This window comes from Pteropus vampyrus, unplaced genomic scaffold (genome assembly GCF_000151845.1).
Source record: "Pteropus vampyrus isolate Shadow unplaced genomic scaffold, Pvam_2.0 Scaffold404, whole genome shotgun sequence".
NCBI lineage: Eukaryota > Metazoa > Chordata > Mammalia > Chiroptera > Pteropodidae > Pteropus > Pteropus vampyrus.
The window spans coordinates 1,643,257-1,665,185 of record NW_011889185.1 but is presented as its reverse complement, the minus strand read 5'-3'; the positions used below and the strand labels follow the sequence as shown (position 1 = coordinate 1,665,185).

Sequence of the window (21,929 nt, the reverse complement as noted above, 5' to 3'; positions counted from 1 at the left end):
AAAATTGAATCTGACTCATAGAATATACCAGAAAATATTAACTGATGGTTATTGTTAGACATCTCAAAGGCAAATAATCATCTCATCTGTGTATTATGTTATCGAGACCAATAGTATTGTCTATAGCCAGAGATCTTGGTTATGTGATTTTTCTAACTAGCAATAATATGATCTTTAATGTCCCCTAATGGAAGAAAATTAGATATGTTCTTTTCATAAACCAGCTTCTTTTGGAGTTATAATCACTTAACCTGATAAAATTACTCCTGAATAGTTAACCAAAGACAAAATCCACACATATAAATGTTTAAATTTATATGTATGGATTTTATTTAAATTTATATGAAACTTTAAATCTTAATTATTTTTTATAACAAGACTTTTTGGCCATGTAATTTACATTAATTAATCTAGAATGTGCACTATACAGTGACATAGAAATGTTAGGCATGTATTACTTTGGCTTAAAGCTAGTGCATTCAGTAGTGGGAGTATTTTGAAGTCTTTTATTTCAAGTCATCGTAATACACTACAGGATAACATTAGCATCCAGTTATCTGCAAGTAGATGACATTTGGGGCAGGTCATTCTCTGAAAATTCTTCAGTCTGTGTGAATGTGCTACCTGGAATAGATTGCCTCAAATGTTGGACATTTTTAGTCTTTTTCCAGTCAGGCGTGGGGTAACAGAAAGATTACTATATTGGGTATCAGAGACCTGGGTTCATCTTCCAATTGTGCCATGAACTAGCTATGGGACTTTGGGTACATCATTTGCCTTTCTATGGCCTCATTTCTCTTCTGTGTAAAATGTGAGGATAGAGAAGTGCATGTGATCATGGCTTTCTTACTGTCCCTCCCATTTCTAGTATTCTCTGATCACTGATACATATACTTTGATGTGAGACAGAAGATACAACATGTTGGTCGAATGAGTTCTGGGTATTTGGTGCTGCCTTCAGCAGAGTTGACGGGAATGTACATCACCAGAAGTTGTACAGTTTGGTAAATGCTGAGATACTGAGACCTGTATAGAGTAGTGTTGTTAGTTCACAGCAAGGTATGTCTACCTCAACTGGGGGAAGAATGTTAAGAACTTTCAAGCAAAGTATGAGTGGAATTTTGATGAATGAGTTGGGATTTAGCAGCAGAGAAGGAAGTACATGGAATCAAACAGAGGGAGCAGCATTTTCAAGAGCATAGAGAACATGAGGGCTAGTGCAGAAGCTGCAGATTGTCTAGGATGGGGGTCAGGGAGGAAAGGAATGTATTATGTGTGACATCCAAAAACAGTAAACCTAAGTTACTTGACTAAGAAAGGGGAGAATGAGGTTCCATTTCCATTTGTGTTGCTAAATAGCTCTGTGGACTCCAGTTAATGTATTTGACTTAAAATAACATTTTTGGAAAACTTTCAAAACCAGGCTGAGGGATTATAACATGTTGGCGTAGGGAATGGAGAGCAATGAAGGTTTGAAGAGTAATATGATAATACCTGTTTTAGAGTAAAGCTATGATGACAATTTAATAAGTAGAATGAAAAGAAGGAAGTGGAAGCAAAGAAACCAATTAAAAGATCTCTGTGATCCAAACAAAATTCCACGAGGGCTGAAACTAGGGTGTCAAAACTATGGGCAGATCATTTTGACAGGTTTGCAGAAATAGAATGGACAGGTTTTGGCAGTTGCATGTAAAAAGTGAAAGAGGAGTCGTAGTTGGTGTGAGGAGGACTTCAAGGGCTGTCTGGAAGAATAATGATGCTGATAGTCAGTAGACCACACACATGCAGCTATGTGGATTCTGTTTTATTTTTTTTTAACCAGTGCCCTTATTATTATTAAATACTTCAACTGTACCTGATTTTTACTTTTTTCCCAAATAATCCTCTGGTCAACTTCAGAGCGATATTACATGATTCCCCCCCCAAAAAAAATTGTAGATGAAAAACTGCAAACTGAAATCAGAATTAGAACTGGATAGCAATGTGGCTTGAATTTCATATTGCCAGCTTCTCATCAGACTTGGTTTGATTGACATTTGTTAAAGGTAGGAAAGAATTATTTCCACCTAAAATGGTTAAAGGGAAAGGAAACAAAACTTATTGTGCACATGCTCTGTGATGCACCATGGCAAGTACTTTAACATACTTTATTAATCATCCATGGCTAACTACGACCTGGTATGGGAGCTATTCTCTTACTCTTTCGCTTTTATAGATGAGGTAACTGATGTTCTAAGGATATACAGCTATTAATTGATGAAGACAAAATTTAAAGACAGGCCTTTTAACTACAAGTCTGGTGTTGCTCTATTATATAGTAAGTGCATCCCTGCAGAAGAGTGTTAGCATTTGAAAGGATGAATGCCAGATCTGTGGAAAAAGAGTGCCTGGGACTGAGGGCAGATTCATAGTATACAGAATTTTCTGTGCTACAACTGGAAAGTCCCTGGCAAAGCAGGATGAGTTGGTACCCTTTCTGGAAAAGTCACTTATATGAAATAAACCATTATCTAGGATTACCTAAATAAGGTATTGATTGTCTTTGTTTCCCATAATATTGAGGCATGAATTAGGCCTTTTGTTACTAAATGACAAATGATTCTTAAGTGAAGAGGGGTTAAGGCGCTGCCTGACTAATTTCCTTCTACTTGTTTTCACTGGCTCTGAACATCCTGCCTTGCTGGAATTGCACTCAACTATGTGTGAATGAGATGCTAGAAGCTTCTGTTTCTATCTCAGAAGGAAACTTATGTTTTACCCATTCCAAGTTTGATGAAATGGCAAAAGAGCTATTGAGAAAAAAATGAAGAAGGCATGTTGATTATAAATGTATGTTTTTTAAAGAATGAGGAAATATATTTTTTTGTCATTCAGCCTACGACAAGTAAGGAAAACCCTTAGCACAAATATAAAATATACTTATTTTATGTCGTGTAAACACTATATTCTAATAAACAAACAATTTGTATTGTTTTGATATCAAGATGGGAAGCAGGAAATTATGCCACATGGAAGGTTCCTGTAATTTTTCAAAAAAAAAAGAAGAAAAACATACTTTATGGTGATTTCATGCATTTCACAAGTAAAGTGCTAGGTTTAGGGCAGAGGCTAACATAATATGGGGAATACACTTATGATTTTTTATCTAGTTAATGGTTATCCTCAAAATGGTCCATTATTTGGGTATGCCGGGAGGCATTTGTTTCTGTGGCTTTCCATTCTCAACAGTGCTCTTGAGACCTCAACAAGATGGATTAGATGATTATCTCAAGACAGTTTATTCTAAGGATAAAGCAGTGTATTATTTACTTAAAATTTTATTGAAATAAGGAGAAATATGGCCTTTTTACAATCTCTGTTTCTCTTAGTCCAGAGTTTCACTATGTACAAAAAGTATCCTCTCTGCCACTTTCAACTACTCTCAGTGATTCCACTTTGGAACAAAAAATTTCTACTACTACTCTTTGAAACTTCTTGATCAGTTTTTTTTTTAATTAAGATTACAAGGCAAGCAATTTAAATTTCACACACCTGTTAGCCATTTGTAGCTATCCATATAAATTGGAATTTTGGCAACAGACCGACAAAATAAAATATAAGAATAATTTGGTGGTTGAGGCATGAGTCTTCAGGATTATCCATAATCCCTGATTTCAAGTTATCTATTGAACGTTAGCTTATTGTTTTTATAGATCTTTTTCAAAATAAGTGTCACATATTGGTATTTTTTACTATAAATTTGTTTTTTACTGTTTGTGAGATTCGTTGACAAAAAGCGTCTACTGCTGAATGGAGAATCCCATATTGTCGTTTTTTTTTAATTTCGATAATTATTTTACTAGGCCAAAGATAGTCTTGGTCTCAGTCATTCATTTATTTATATATTAAAACAGACTACAAATTGGTTTCTGGGGAGACTTTTGGTCCTGCTGGTAGTATTGCCTAGACTAGCCCCATCCTAGAGGAAGGAGGAGTCGGGGGAAGTGGGTAACAATGAAGCCTATTATGCTACATAACTCCTCAGTTATCAGTAAATAAATAAAAATGGAATGTAAATATAGATAATATAATTGGGAAAGTGTAAAATACAGAATAACATTTTTTGACTTAGACACATTAGTTGGATTCCTGTCTTATTACAGTAACTTTTCATTTTAAACTTTACTGAATAAAAATTTATGCATAATACAACAAACCTATTTAAGTATACAGGTCAGTGAATTTTAACAAATATATACACTCTATCATCCCACAAAGTTCCTTCATGCTCCTAACATGTACATTTTTTAAGACTTTAATATTAAAAAGTAATTGAGATATAAACCAGTATTTCTCCAATTTTATTTTACAAAATTAGGAGTACCATTTTGAAATAGGCATCTGAGTTTTTGTAGTAGCAAAATTCCTCATCTTTCTCCCATTTTGTAAAGCTTTTTAGTTTACATTTCCCAAAATAAAAGAGAACAGAGGAATCATACCTTCTAGAGATGTTTAGAACATTGTATTTCTATTTTTATCTCATATATATGATCTTAATGATAGTCATTCACATGTTTGAGAAGAACTCTAATGCTGGAACTACATTTGATTTGGATTTTGCTCACCTCTGCATATATATACATATATATAGAAAGATGTTAAATATATATATTTATATATTTATAACTGTTTTACTAGTTGAGTCCAAAACAGATTTTCAGCAAATTTACGGTTGAGTAACAGCTTGAATAGAAGACTCAGTTATATCTTCTAAAAGACAAATAATTTGATTTCTTTTTAACCTGATGTTGGCTCTTATCCACAAATGCCTTTTAAGCAAATGTTCTCCTTTCAGGACATTTTAACACTTCATAAGATAAATTTTAGTAAAGATCATTGAATTGGTCACCCATAATATTCATTAATATCTAATTAGTAAATTCAAATATTTATAGTACTTCAATATTGATTAGGAATGACCTGGAATTTTTAAAATTTAAATGGCACTTTAAATAATTATCTAACAAACTCATCCTAATACAGAGTGAGAGGGAAGGCCAGTAGTTCTCACAGTAATTGGCTTTATTATATTTTACAGCTGATAGTTGTTTGCAAATATAGTATTGAATTTAGTTTAAATTTAGTTTTCAACTGGGCAGGCTGCTTTAATATATTCATTACAGTTATGAGAACTGAAAATGCTTTGAGAAATATATTACCAAAACCCCATTAATCTATAAATGCTTAATGTGGTTAAGATTGATTTTTAACTAATACTTTGCCTATTTAAAAAATTTTACATCAGACATTCTGAATTAATAATATGCTGCTTCCTTTATTCGCTTGATAAATAAGATTTTAGGCCATAGGATTTTTTAAAAATGGAAAAAAATTCAAAGAAATTAGAAGCTGCTTGGATTTTTTTTCTATGTGAAGAAAGATAATAAAATGTTTTGGATGGTAGTAAAATATGTAAACGATCAAAGAAATGAGTTTACAGTTAACCCAGATTGGTGTGTGAGCCTGTCTGGGCCTCTGGTCATCCACTAGTTGAGAAAGTCAGCTCTCCTGATTTATAGGAAGATAGCCTCATTAAAGCCAACTTGACCTGTATTGTTGCCAAAGGCAACTGGGTTCTTTAGTCTTCAAATTGGTTCTTAGACAAAGGTGCGACTCAGCAACAGAATTCGACTTTGCTACTATAATCCTTCCAAGGTTCTGCTTGGATTCTTTCTGTAAAATATCATATGGTCATTAATTTCAGTACACTAAGGGAAAAATGTTGAGTCAATAATGACTTTCATCTACTTATTTTGTTATTAATACTGATTCAACTGAACACATTAATTAATATTATCCTAATTATTTCTGTGACTAGATTAGAATATTCTTTAAGTGCATTTGGAGGCTGGGTCATCTCGGTGAATTTTGTTAACTGTTGAGCTTCTAACAACCTGGAAATTCGAAATGAATGCGAATACTTATGTATTTGTCAGGAAAAGATCAGTGTCTGGTTTCTGATCATCACTGGTGACAGTGCAGCTGAAATAAGCTGCTTCTGTAGCAGTCTTGATAGCTTGTTACCAAGTTAATGTTACCACATTAGCACCATTGTGTGATTGGATCTTAAGGGTACACATAACAACTGCATGACCCCAGGAATTATGATGTGATGTAAAGAGCACTAGACTTCAGTTATTAGTCTTGCTTCCTCTATTTACTATTGTGTGATCTCAACAACTTATCGCACTGAACTTCAGGCCTCAATTTCTTCTTCTGTAAAGTGAGAATAGATACATTTATCTCAAAGGGTTATTATAATTATTAAATGAGGACTTATAGAGGGGCACTTAAAATCTCAAATGTTGCACAATAAACTCCCAAATGTTGCACTGCATAGTCTAAGGTCAGTCAATAAATTTTAAAGTATGCAAAGAGCACTATACAATGGATACTGACTACCTTTTGTGTGTTTGATTAAGCAAGACAAAATATTTCAAAACTGCTGAACAAATAAAGGATGTAGATTAAGAATATTGGAGAAATCCCGATTTAGTTATTAAGTGATGGATTTGGGTTATTAAAAGAAGCTGTAGTGTTTTCCTATATGGAAATATTTTTTTAAAAAACACACCTTTTGAGTTTAAATTCTTTTTTGAATGACAGTGACTTTACAAATATTGGAGTAAGAAATGCAGAAGAACTCATATTGGAAGAAGATAAGAATTAAAGCAAGTCAATTTATCTATAGCTGTACCATTCCAATTTGGTAGCCACTAGTCACATGTAGCTGTGGAGCACTTGAAATATGGCTGATCCAAATTGAAATGTGCTATAAGTATAAAACACACACTGGATCTCAAAAACTTAGTACAAGAAGAGAATGTAACATATTTCATTAATAATTTTTAATATGATTATATGTTGAAATAATACCTTGGATATATTGGATTGCTTAAAATATGTTAAAATAAACTTTACCTGTTCTTCCTTTTTACTGTGGCTACTGAAATTTCTTAAATTACATATGTGGCTCACATTATATTTCTATTGGACAGTGCTAATCTAAATCCTTGCTGAATGGTTCTGGACAAGCTAACTTAAATTTAGATCTGTTATATAATGAGGTTGAGATTGCTACTCCAATGCTAAGAATGTCAGAAATCATTTCTTCAATCATATTTTTAAATACCAAAATTATTTTTGACCCACGGCCAAATTAATTTGCTGCAGAATTGTGGCACTCTGAAAGTAGTACCCAACTTTTAAAAGATAGCATGGAGAATTCTATCACAAGAACAACTAGTAGTGAAATGTATAATAAATACTTTCCAGGAAAAATTTTTAAAAGAATTTTAGACCCATACTTATTAGAAAACTAGTAGTATGAATAGGAATAGGAGTAGGAGTAGGAGTTCTTATGCCATACAGCAGGTTGATTTAATTTGTATTTCTCCAATTTCAGTCAGAAAATTAAATATTACTTTCCATATTAGTAGTGCTACTTTTAAAGGGAAATGAATTAATTAAACATAGGCACATAGTTAAATAAAAGGGTACTAAACATAGAAATAAATTACTTTTTAAATCTTTTTAAATTTCCCTGAGATATTACAAAATGAAAAAAGTACAAGGAAAGGTGGAGAGAGTTACCAGTTACTGCAGACAAAACAGCACTTCCAAACAGCCATGGTAACTCTGGGTCAGGTCATTCACAAGAATGTTCTGTGCTAATATCTCTAAGCAGTGAAAAAATCACTATTTCAAGTCATATTATTACCACCTACTTTCTAATTCCTACTTTGCCTCATGAGTCAATTTGTAGGCAAATACAGGCATACCTCAGAGATATTGGGGGTTCAGTTCTAGACCACCACAATAAAGCAAGTATCACAATAAAGCGAGTCATAATCTTTTTTCTGGTGGAGGACCTTGCCTCTAATTTATAAAAAAAACATAGGTGGTGACATCAGAGGCATGGCAGTGTGAGGGATCTCCCCAGATCTTTCCCCTTGAAATAACCACAAGCTGAACATCTACAACTCAACAAATAACGCCCAGCCTGCACACAGGCACATCTGAGGGATCGGTGCATCAGAGCATCAGAAGATGGGCAAATTGTGCTGAGTCTGGGAGGAATATTAAGAGAAAAAACAAAGCAGCTTCCATATGCAGCTGGAGCTCCCTGCGGGAGGAAATGAAGAGATTTCGTGGCCAGTTCTTGGCTCTTTGAAGCCCTGAGCAGCGCTGCCTGAGTGATCAGCATATTCCACAAAGTGAAGCCCAAGGATCAGGGCAGAGAGCAGGGCAGAGACTTAAGTCCAAGAGGTGACAGCTGTGTCAGCAACCACCATTGTCAAACAGGAGACCGAGTCTCAGAAGCCTGGCCATGTCCCCCCAACCAAGCCAGAGCATGCCCCCCATATTCTCTCAGAGCTAGCACCACTGAACAGCAGGGGAATTTGCACAACCATTACTGAAACATACACTACAGCCAGTACCAGAGACAAGTGCGGTGATATGGAAGCAAGACAGCTGAAACCTGGAAGACAACATTACAGGAAGTGAAAAAGCCATACACACCAAGGGCCATTCCTAATCAACCCCACCCCCCATCCAGTCAGGCTGATTGGGAAGAAAACAAAGAAACATTGCATCTATTAGGACAGTAACAGAACTTCAGGGCCTCTTCAGAGGCTCAAACCCTGGTAGCCCATAACTTCCTCCCATGGGGGTGGAACCATGGGACTGAGGTGACCTGATCACAGAGGAGGAACACAGCCCACCAGAGAGGAAAGGGCATTTTTAACCTGAAAGCAGAGAGCCAAAAGGCTTGGATTCCACCTACTAGAAACCAAAAGAAAAACCCTTTCTTATCAACCTGCTAATGAGTAATCAATATATAATAAATTTTCTTTTTTATTAAAAAAAAAAAGGTACACTCCCATTAATGCCCAGGGGGAAAAATAGTGCATTAAACAACATGAACACCAAGGTGACAAGGCAATTCAGAAAGAAAGTGAAAAATCTCCAGAAAATCAGCTTAAAGGGATAGAAATATATGACTTAAATGACAGAGAATTCGAGATTGCACTTCTGAAAAAAAATCAGTGACATGCAAGAAAATTCTGACAGCTCAAAGAAGTTGTAAATAAAATCAGTGAACAATAGGAATACTTCACTAAGGATATTAAAACCCTAAAAAAGAACCGTGTGCTTGGAACGGGAGAATCAACATAGTTAAAATGACCATTTACTTAAATCATTATACAGATTTAATGCAATCCCCATCAAAATCCCATCGGCACATTTTAAAGAAATAGAACAAAAAATCATCAGATTTGTGTGGAAGCACAAAAGACCCTGAATTGCCAAAGCCATCCTGAGAAAAAAGAACGAGGCTGAGGGCATCACTCTGCCCGACTTCACATTATACTACAAAGTGACAGCAATCAAAACAGCATGGTATTAGCAGAAAAAACAGACACACAGACCAGTGGAACAGAATCGAGAGTCCAGAAGTAAACCCATATTTATATAGACAAATAAATTTCGACAAAAAAGCCAAAAACATACAGTGGAGAAAGGAAAGCCTCTTCAATAAATGGTGCTAGGAAAACGGAAAGCCGTATGCAAAAGAATGAAACTAGACTGCTGTTTATTACCATATACCAAAACTAACTCGAAATGGATCAGGGACCTGAATACAACACCTGAAACAATAAAATGCATAGAAGAAAACATAGGAACTAATCTTAAGGACCTTGGACATAAAGAGGTTTTATGAATTTGACCTCTAAAGCAAAAGAAGTAAAAGCTAAAATAAATGAATGGGACTACATCAAACTAAAAAGCCTCTGCTCATCAAAAGAAACCGTCAACAAGGTAAAGAGATAATGTATTTACAAGCAATGCCTCTGATACGGGCCTAATATCCAAAATTTACAAAGAACTCCTACAATTCAATAACAACAAAAAAACAAATGATCCAATCAAAAAATGGGCAGAGGAAGTGAACAGACACTTCTCCCTAGAGGACACACAAATGGACAACATATATTTGAAATGATGCTCAACTTCGCTAGCTATTAGGGAAATGCAGATCAAAACCATAATGAGGTCTATGCCCATGCCACCCTGAAGGCACCAAATCTCATCTGATCTCGGAAGCTAAGTAGGTTCGGGTCTGGTTAGTATTTGGATGGGAGGCCTCTTTGGAATATCGGGTACTGTAGGCTTTAAAAAACACACACACAATAAGATACCATTTCACACCTGTTAGAATAGCTATAATCAACAGGACAGGTAATAACAAATGTTGGAGAGGAAGCGGAGAAAAAGGAACCATCACATACTGCTGTTGGGACTGAAAATTGGTACAGCTACTATGGAAAACAGTATGGAAGTTCCTCAAAAAAGTACGATTTATCTACCATATGATCCAGCAATCCGAAAAGATATTTGCACACCGATGTTCATAGCAGCATTATTCACAGTGGCCAGGACATGGAAGCAACCAAAGTGTCCTACGATAGATGGTTGGATAAAGAAGCTGTGGTACATATATACAATGGAATTTTACTCAGCCATAAGAAGAGATGAAATACTGCCATTTGCGACAACATGAATGGACCTTGAGATAATCATGCTATGTGAAATAAGCCAGACGGAAAAAGTTGAAAATTACATGATATCACTTATATGTGGGATATAAACCTAAAAGCAACAATGAACAGGACAGAGACTCATGGACATGGTTTATAGACTAGTGGTTACCAGAGGTTAGGGGGTTGGGTGAGGGGGGAGGTAGACTAAGTAAAGGGGGTCAAATATGTGGTGACAGAAAGAAATCCAACTATGGGAGGTGAACACACAGTGTAAACATATGCCTTACTGTTAAAGTGTACAGCTGAAACTTACTGGATTTTGTTAATCAATGTCACCATTAAAATAAATAAATAAATAATTTTTTAAAAGGAAGATGTGGTGCATGTATGCAATGGAATATTGCTCAGCCATAAGAAGAGATGAAATATTGCCATTTGCAACAACATAATGGATCTTGAGATAATCATGCTAAGTGAAATAAGCCAGACAGAAAAAGTTGAAAACCATATGATTTCACTCATATGTGGGATATAAAACTGAAAGCAACAAACACAACAAACAGACTCATGGACATGACAGTGAATTAGTGGTTACCAGAGGGAAGGAAAGAAGGAAGAAGTAGATAGGGATAACAGGGAACAAATATTTGGTGACAGTAAGAAATCTACCTTGTGTGGTGAATATAATGCAATACATATATAATACATATATAAGTGCATATGTATATATGTGACATTGAATCATTCACCTGAAATTCATTTGATTTTATTGTCACCCGAATAATTTTTAATAAAAAATATGAATAAATAAAAATTATAAAACATGGTATCTATGAAGTGCAATAAAGCAAAGTGCAATAAAACAAGGTATGCCCCTACTATTTTTAGTTTGCTATATCACCAAGGGATTATTATTACTTAATACATATCTTTAATTCACATTTGCATCTAAAATAAACATTTTGAGTTTAATGTTCTTGAAATCTGTAGTTAGAATGCATATATAATGCATTTGTGTTTTTTAAACCATGATTTTCTATTTGAGCTTTTTAATACACCCATTTAATTGATAACCGGATTATGGAAAATAGTGCCACAATTATCCTAGTTATAAGCCATCTTTTGCATCATTGTTATAATTTCAAATATATTTTTATGTTGTTAGTTTTGTGCTTTTCAATAGGTGTTCTGATTTTAGTCCCTGAAATATTAGATTTGGTGACATTTAAATGTTTTATATCTTTGACATCAGAGTCCCCAGCAATTTTGCCATCATTTTGAGGGTAGGTGGGTGATAGAGGCTAGACCAGGAGCAGGGTCAGCCATAGACCAAGCAGTAATGTTCAAGTTAAATGGAGGAGTCTTCAGAGCATTCGTGTTTACTTTCAATCTTTCAGTATAACAAATATGGCATATGGCAAATGACGAGTGTGGGGGCTGAAAACCCCTGTAGTTACATGAAAGGGGCAAAATAAAAAATAAACTGAAAACAGGAGAAAAGAATAGTTTTCACTGTGCCAAACACTAAACCTCTGTTTACTTCTTGACTCCAATGTCAGAGCTTTGAGTTAAAATCAGCTTTTACATCAGAATAGAAAGAAATGGAAAAAGAAACTAAGGTAAAAACAGAAGGTACCTCTGATCTCTTCCTTTACAGTGAACACTGAGCCACCTTACCCCCTCAGCCTCATAGTGCTGTCTTCCACACAATCTTTTCACATTCATTTCTCATTTGAATCTTACCACTGCTCTCTGAAGTCAATTAAGTACACTCTGCAGATCCAACATCACCTATTGCCTTCCCCATTTCATTTGGAGTAAGTTAGGCATTTGTAGAGGTTAGCAGTCAGCTGGCATATAGCAGTGACTGAGGCAGGACCAGCACCAAGTTTTGGGACTCCAGATCCTATGGGCTTTTCATCACTGCCACTTGCAAGCACACAGAGTGTTACTTTTAAAACAACAGCAAAAATAGACAAACAAATCAAACCTCCTTTGACCTGCTATTCCTTTCCTACTGCCAGATTCTTCTAATCTGATCATGTCTAAACCAGGCATCGAGGAGCTGGAGAAGCCAGGGCTCAAACCTACCCCTTGTTATAGCTATGTGATCTTGAACACATCTCTCAGCCTGTTTCCTCATCTGCAAAATACTTATAGATGGTTATTGAGACAGTATGTAACAATGACTGCATTAAGTAATTAGCACAGTGAGAGACATGATAAATTTTAATTTATTATTACATAACCATCTCCTGCATACTGACCTCAAACCTGACTTCTCCGCAGAATTTAATCTTGCCCAGAATGCTAATGGTCTTTTCTGGCTGAATCACAACAGCCTTTTCTGCACTTTCTCCAACTACTTGAGTCTTAATTCTCTCTATTCCCTTCACTTTCTTAATATTGTGTTATTGATTCTTCCTTTTGTGGGAGCTTCTCTTTTGTCTGGTTTACTGACTTGTTTTCCTCATTCTACCTTTTACATAAGTCTTCTACAGTTCCCTCTGCAGCCATTGATCTTGTTGACAAGACTAAGTTAATTAATAAATCAGAGAGGAGATAATGTTATCTCTTTTGCTTCTTTACCTGTCTGCCTTCTACTTCCAAATATAAAAATGTCATATTGGATTTTATTCATCTGCAAACAGATAAAATTCCAGCGCTGTTAACACAAGAAGGCTTTAATTATCCTGTTCAATGTAGACATGGCAAGCAATACCTATATCCAAACTGTTTTCATGTGATGATGATGATGACGATGATGATGACAATGATGACAATGATAACATTTTTATTTTCTAAATTAGTATTATAGAACTTACACACTTGTCTTACCTATATTATCTGAATTTATTTTTCAAAATAGCACTGTAGGTAATGTCCTGAATCATCCAACACATTTCATAGATGATATAAAAGAATTTCTAACTTTGACACTCGGAGTAGTGTCTTCTCAATTTAAACTATACTTTTTTTTTTTGCCCCCTATTCCATATAGCTTCCCTGATGTGTGTCTACGAATGCTAGATTTTAGGCTAAATAATAGATAACATACTCTTATCCAGTTTAGGGAAAACTAAGAAAAAGAGGTAAAATTCAAAACAGCAAATTGAGTTACTTATTAGCAAATCAAGAAAGAGTTGTAAATTTTAAAACTTGATTATGAGTTTGGGGAAAGTATTTGTGCTATTTACATTTTTGTTAATAAGAGCCAACCCTATAATGTATATAGATTTAAGCTGGCAAAAATATAGAAAAGTTATATTGTCAAAGATTTTAATGGATAATATGTTAGGCCTAGCTTAAATGGGGGATTTCATCTCTTTAGTTAGAGAAGTCTTCATGTTACCATAGATCATATCCATTCATTCATCATTCACTCTAATTGTCTTTTGTTCCTACCTAATAAAGTATGTTGTATGTTTGTTTTGCAGATCTAAAGCGGGAAGCCAGTATCTGTCATATGCTGAAACATCCCCACATTGTAGAATTATTGGAGACATATAGCTCAGATGGAATGCTTTACATGGTTTTTGAATTGTGAGTGTACATTTTATTTTCTTAAGGGTTAAAGTTTTAAGCAATGTTGGTTTTGGATAATGCTCATACTTTTCTTTTACAATTTAACTATAGTTGTGAACTCATCTGTTTAGAAAGACCTAAAGTAACAAAAACAAAAGGATTATCTCATCTTAAGGTTCACAACAGCTAAGAAAGCAAACATTGGTCATATTTAGTTACCTTCACATTTTTAGCATGCTTTAGATAAGAGGCTCTAAAAGAAAAAGTTCAGAAAGATAGGAGGCCCCAAAATAGAAAATTCTGACCACAGGAGTCTTAGTGAAGAGGAATAGGATAGAAGTAGAGGCCTCCATGTAACAGGCCTCTCTAGCAACTAAAAACAAGCAATAACAGACTGAATTTCCTCTTTTGATATAATCACCATATTGACGTGTAAAAGAGATTCCATAGATAACAGTGTATCTTGATTTCAGTAAGCTACTTGACATGTTTCTCACAGAATTATTGTTGGTAAGATGGAAAAATGTGAGCTAAAGATAGGATACCAGGGTAGTTTTATAGCTGATTGGATGATTGTGCCCAAAGAGATTATATAAAAGTTTATGGAATGACATCCTATTCTGTTCAAATTTTAATTAATGATTTTGATTAGAGTCTCTCACAAGCTGGTAATCATGGAGCTAGCCAGAGCTTAAGTCATTTTAAAGCTCCTTTGAGGATGGATCTGTTTCCAAGCTCACTCACATGGTTGTTGGCGGTAGGCTATTGGACTGAAGGCCTTGATTCCTCATGAGCTGTTGGCCTGAGGCTGCCCTAGGTTCCTTGTAACTGGGTTTCTCCATAGAGCAGCTCATAACATGGTAGGTGGCTTCATCAGAGCCAGCAAGCAAGAGGGCAAGAATATAAACAAGACAGAAATCAATCTTATAATCTCATCTCAGAAATCATACGCCATCACTTCTGCCATATTCTGTTAGTTAGAAATAAGTCACTAGATCCAGCCCACACATAAAAGGAGAGGATTACACAGGGGTGGTGATCACTGGGAGCCATGTCAGAAGCTGCCCCCTACAGAGGGTTAGCTTATATATTGAATATCTCGATAAAAATTTTAAAATATTTTACAAGTTTGCAGCAAAGGAGCTGAAACAAAGAAAATGAAATTTAAGACCAGTTAATATAAACTCATTCATTCAAATATATAAGTGCAAGATTACTGTAAACTTAGTTGTAACTGTTTATGTGAAAAAGATGTAGATCTTTTAGTTAGTTGTTGCAACAGCTTTAAAAGCCCTGAATGGAACCTTTGGCTATATTAATTAGAAGTATACAGTATTCAGAATGAAGCCACACTTCCACTGAAATGTATACTACTCATTCTCCTGGAATGTTCATAATAAGCAGGATACTGGCATGCTACCAGAAGGGATAACCAGAGTGGGAAAGAGCCTAGAAATTCTGTCACAGAGTCACAGCCTTCAAAATCTTTGTCGGCAAACCTAAAAGAATTTTGAAAACCACGTACCTCCTCACATATTTTTAAGTTGATTATAAAAACTTTTATTATGAGGTTCTAATTTTTGGTGTTTTGCATATTCCTTTACATATATTTTCTTTAAAGCTGTAGAGCTGTACCTTTATCTCATTCAATTTTAGAAAATGTCTGTATTGTGACCTAAATGGCAAAACTAGTCGTCATTGTCAAACCAGTCAGCCAAATCAGACTCTCCTTCTGTCAGAAACAAATCTGACTTCATTTTTCAAATAAAATTAAAGTGTTAGTAGACATCCCTGTGACAATCATGTTACTACCGATTTCTAATTATAAAACAGATAAGGCTTTGCCATGAATATATTGTCTGGATGAAATAAGATGGCTCTCCCCTTTTTTTCCCAAGCTCTCTCTTTTTCTCTCAGGGTTCTCTCCCTCTCTCAGGAAATTTGCATTTTCCAGTTGTCTCTTTGAAGCTAGGCAGGCTTCTCAGGATAGGTGAGTGGTTTGTCAGTTGAGATGGGTTCCTGTGAGTGGAGATGTAAAAGGGAAATCAGCAGACCACAGCCTTGTTTTCAGATAGACCAAATTACAAGTGAAGATATGGAAATTGATTGCCTTAAAAATATTCTAGTCCCTTTGGGGACTTTGGGTACTCCTAGAGATACTCTAGTCCCAGTTTGAAGACCAATGACATGGAAGAGCTATTGAAAAGACTGGGAGGCTTTAGTTACCCAAGAATCTATTGGTTTTCTTTTTCTGCTAAGAGTCCTCAGAGCAGAAGCCCATGGTAGAACATAATGGATGTCTTCAGTTATTTGAAAGATGAATCTTAAGAGGGTTATATGTTTATCCAGTGTATGGTCAGGGTTGTAACTAGAATCAGCAAGTGGCAGGTAGATTTCACTGATAAGCAGAGAAGGCCTCTTTAATAATTAGACTAACTGTGTAAATGAAATGGGCTATCTCACAGAGTAAACATTCCTCACTAGAAATGCTCAAGCTGAAGCTGGATCCATCTAAGAGGCCTGAAAATAAGGTTTTAATTTTGGACTAGAGAGGGCCTCTAATGTCCCTTCCAATTTTAAGGTAATTCTTTTAATCACTTCTTCTGGTTAAATTTTATTCTTTATTCAAGAAATCTGTTTCAGTCCATATTTTTATTCACTGAGAAAACTAAAAAAAAATAGGTTTCATCATATAAATAGTAAGCATGGAAAGCAAAATTTAAAAATTTGCCTAACTTTCAACCTGTTTGCTATTTATTTCAAAAAGGTCTAAGTGACAGTATAGTAGAGAGAAGATGATCTTTAGTGTCATGAAACTTGGTTTAGTATCCCAGCTCTGTCACTTTACTAATGTGACTTTGGCCAAGTCTTTTAGCTTCTCTGAGCCTCAGTTTTATTACCTTTAAAATCTTCATAAGATTATGAGAACTAGATGAGAAAACTATGTGAATTTACTTTTTGTAAAATGGTAAAGTGCTCTACAGTAGATTGAGCAGGTTAGTTTTAGTTTCTCAGTGTTGAATCTGTATGGGATTTTATATAGTTCATTTATATGATTCAGTTGTGATTGAAATAATTCATCAATGACTATATATTAAGATAAAACCTCATTAAAATTGCATATTTACCGGTCACCTAATCCCATTGTTAACCCAAATCACTAGAACAGGAATTTCTATTGAAATTTTTTAACCTTTTATTTTAGAAATTTTCAAATAAAAGCAGAATAATATAATGAACCTCAGTATACCTGTCACCCAGCTTCAACCATTATCAACATTTTGCCATTTTTTTTCTACCTATCCTTTGCTGTTGTCTTTATCTCCTGGAGATGTCAACTATAAATAATCCTATTATATGTCTAACAGATAAGGACTTTAAAAAGATATACCATAATACGATTTTACCTAGCAAAATCAACAATAATGTCTTAATATCCTGTCATATTCAGTTGATGTTCCATTTTCCCTGATTGAACATGAATTTTAAAGGGCATATTTCTAAATTTAGAATCATTTTATTGGCTTTAGAGATCTGGAGTAGATTATAAATTCACAGTTAAAATAACTTAGTTATTTCTCAGAGGGCCAGAAACAAAATAGAAATATAAAGTTGTTCTTTTTTTATCATGATTTCTTATAAATTCACCCCAGTTTTTGGCATTCTCTTTAACCTTCTGAATTTAACACAGACAAAAGAACCCAAACCATCGATTATTGTAAGATTTTAGGTCTGTGGATCAAAAAGCAGAGCAGTAAATTTGTGTGTGCCTCCACCTACTGGCTAGGTAAGAGATTGCTTACCTACCTTCATGTAGATAAGCAATCTCTTACCTAGCCAGTAGGTGGAGGCACACACAAATTCTAGATACTACTCCAGAATAATTCTACTCAAATAATTCTAGAGCTACTCCAGAATTAGTTCCATTTTTCTGGCAATAGAATAGAATTACCCCTGGTACATAGGTTATGCATAATCTCGGTCCTTTCCACAGTTTTCTGACATGACACCAATACATAGTGGACAAGGAACAGGGAAACAAATGAAATAAAGTCGGTTGACTTTGCAAATTTACAGGCTGCTCGAAAACAGTTCTTTTAATTTCAATGGAAAAAAAGGCTAGAACAAACAATATATTTAGATTATCAGTGAGTTTCTTAATATGGTATCCATATCTGTCTTTGCCACAGACTATCTATAACCAGCTCTCCCTTGTTTTTCCTAAACTGAAGTCATGTAATTATATGGCCTAATCATGTTGCATATTATGTTAGAAAATCCTTAGAATGAGTTGATACCCATTTAATTACAAATGGTTTATAAGTTTAAAGCATATTCAAGTACAGAGACTCTCAGAACCAGAATTTTAGGGTTGGAAAAGGTTAGAGAAATTATATTTCAAAACTTAGCATTGGAAAATCCTGGGTAGAGCTTATACAACAAGTATGCACCTAATCCCTACCCCTAGATATTCAGTTTCAACAAATCTGGGTCCCTAAGTGAGAGGTCAAGAGAGATGATTGACTTTTAAAGTAGGAAAAATACTATTTAGAGACTATGTTGTCATTTTCCCCAACACACATAGAAGGTTGTTGAAAATCTGCATACGTTTGTGCTATATCCGTTGCTTCAGGATTACACTTAAATTTGGACTTGCCTGTAGCAATTGGCTGAAATATATTTTAAAATGTAGGTTCAATTTTGAAGACAGGGCTGTGTTGCATTCCCCCCCTCATCCAAAATTAAACATTTATTTCTAAGTAACACATCCGAACTTGTCTTTAGTAGTGTCTGAAACTTGAATTAAGCTGTAGATCCTAAAGTGACTGGCCAAAGAATTTGAATTACCCTATTATAGAATGATTACATATACCACAGGAATACTTTTACAGTAATTAAATATGGATTTAAAACACATCTGACCTGAAAACAGTAGTTTGTATTTTAAAATAATATTAGCAGTTTGTATTTTTGAGCTCACAATGGAGATAAATAGACTGAAGGTGCTTTTATTATTTTAATTTAATGTAATTTTTCTTTTTGGTCTGGTGTTTATGCTTGGGGAAGGGAGTATTTGTGGAATTCATTTATGCCGATAGAGTAGAACTGATTACTACTTACCAGCAAACTCACTACTTAGGGGAAACTATATTTGTTTCATATCAAACAAGAAGAACCTAGACTGTAACATTTTAATTTATATGAAGATTTGTACATATTTTTATAGCTAGTCTTATCTAATGCATTTTGATTTTTTATTTTTATGTGTAATGATATAAATTACTATTCATTCAGCACATAATTATTGAATGCCTATTTAAGTGCTGGATAATAGGAAATAGTTGGAAAATCTTGTTTGGTCCTAGTAAACATTAGAAACTTAATGCTTAAGGTAATTCAATAAGATACATAAAAAGACCTAGCTGGGTGCCTTTGTAGGCCTTTGATAAATACTAGTTGAAAGAAAAAAAGCTTCTGTATCATTATAAACATTTTAAAATTAAACATTTCTCTTGACTAGCTTTACTACTATATTAAATGTTTAGTTGCATTTTAGTTTTAAGAACTATGTGTCGTGGGTCCCCAAGACCACTCCACAGGTTTGATGATACCCTAAGAGGATTCATAGGACTCAGGATGTAGTCATATTCACAGCTGTGATTTATTACAGCTAAAGGACATAAAGCAAAATCAGCAAAAGGAAAAGGTGCATGAGTTGAAGTCCCAAGACAACAAGGCACAAGCTTCCAAGGGTCTTTTGCCAGCAACCAGTTGTGACAACACATGTGAAATATTACCAACCAGAGAAGCTCATGAGAGACTCAGCACCCGGGGTTTCATTGGGGGCTGGTAGATACCCTTTGCCTGGCACATACCATCTTCCAGACTCCCAGAAGGAAAGCAGGTGTACAGGATAAATCATATTGTTTGCACAAATAGAGGAGACATAGTGAGCCACTCTTTTCAGTTAGGAGGGAAGGAACCCATCCAAGTTCCCAGATGCCAATTAAGAGCCAACGTTGTAAGCAGGCTTTTCAAAAGATAATGCTTTAAGTTTGCTGTGTTAACTCTTTTCTGCACAAACCAAAATAGAGATAAATAGAAGGGTTTTGAGTTGATAAACTCCAGGATCTGCAAACAAAATATAATTACCTGTAAAGAAAATTGCTGTTTGAGTTTTTTAAACTTTTAACTATAATTACTCTATCATTTTGAGTATTGAAAAAAATTTTTAGGTGTTCCAATTTTTGCATAAAACAAATTGTAGATTGAGATCTTATAATATAGAATAGATTTTAAGCTTTGAATGCTACATTTGAAAAACTACATTCTAATGCCTACTATCTTAGAAATGCATTTGAAATTGTCACCCTGGTAAAAAATTTTTTGTATATGAAAGCTGATCTTCAACCACTAATATAATTTTGAATAAATTTACGTACCCATAAAATAGGAAGAAAATTTAATTAACTATTATTTAAAAGAAATAGTTTATTCATTTAAAAATAAAAATTATAAATAGTTTTTACTGTCAACAACTTTTACAATACATATACAAACTTAGAAATTATGGAAAATTATAATGACAAAAATAATATCATTTGCAAAAGTTAATCACAGTGAACATTTTAGAACATTTCTTTCTGCTTATATTTATCACAATTGCACTAAATTGAGATCATTCATATATTCAATTTTGTTTCCTTTTCACTTAATTTTAGGCATTTTGAAATGCCATTAAATATTTTTTAGATACAGTATTTTAACAGCCGCATTAAGTTGTCTAAACTGTATACATGTGCCATATTTAATTTAATAATTTCCCTATTGGAACACATTATTTTTATTTTTGCAAATTATTAGATACACTGTTTTCTGTTTTTCCTATTAGAAAAAAAAAGTTATGATTAACAATATTCTTGTACATAATTATCCATTCACATTCCCCAATTGTTCTATTTCCTCAAAGTAAGTTCTTAAAAGTAGAATTACTGAGTAAAAGAATATATGAATATATATAAACACCTGCATCACATATAGAATTAATCTTCTTATAGGCCTTATAACATTTGTAAAAATGCATTTGCAGAAGTATAAAACTTAAGGGGTAATAATTGTAAAATCAACAACCATATAACTACAACCCAGGTCAAGAAATTTAAAAATCTTTCAGCACCTCAACAGCCCTTGCTTTCCCCTTTCTGATCACATACCCATACCTCTCTCAGAATTACCTTTAATCTAGATTTCAGTGCCATGCTTTGATAGCTATACCATCCAAATAGGTATCCCTGAATAATAAATTCAGTGTTATCTGTCCTATTTAAATGGAATCATGCAGTACACACTCTTTTTCAGTCTGTGAGATTAATCTAAGTTGCTTTGTGCTCCATTTTATCACTATATAGCCTTGCAGTGAACATTCACAATTTATTCATCTTAATGTTAATGGGTATTCGGGTTGTTTGCAGATTTGGCTGTTTTGAACAATGCTATTGTAAACAATCTTGTACATGTATCCTGGTACACCCTAGTACACATTCATGAGGGTATAGACCTATGAGTGGAATTGATAGGTTTTAGAATCTGTACAACTTCAGTTTTCCTAGATAATATCACGCTATTTTCTAAAGTAAATGTATAAGCTGACCCTTTACCTATTGTATATGCATCCCTAAGGTGATCCAAGTCCTGATTTTCCTGGCACTGCCTCTGTTTTAAAAGCCTGTTGTTGGTGCTTATTAACAGCACCTTCCTTTTAGTCTCATGATTGCTTATTACCTCTTCTTCACATTCTTGCTAATACTCAGCATTGTC

The 21,929-nt window shown here is 34.4% G+C and overlaps 1 protein-coding gene and 1 pseudogene across 5 annotated transcripts in view; both read left to right on the top strand.

Annotated features, from left to right (window-relative positions):
* Positions 1-21,929, top strand: part of CASK (calcium/calmodulin dependent serine protein kinase) — a 412,162-nt gene that overhangs the window by 152,801 nt on the left and 237,432 nt on the right. For all 5 annotated transcript variants that reach the window (XM_011380759.2, XM_011380758.2, XM_023523710.1 and 2 more), the window contains exon 3: positions 14,024-14,129. In XM_011380759.2, the coding sequence (XP_011379061.1) occupies positions 14,024-14,129 (106 nt within the window). The remainder of the gene's footprint in view (positions 1-14,023; positions 14,130-21,929) is intronic.
* LOC111731874 lies at positions 10,099-10,217 on the top strand (annotated as a pseudogene).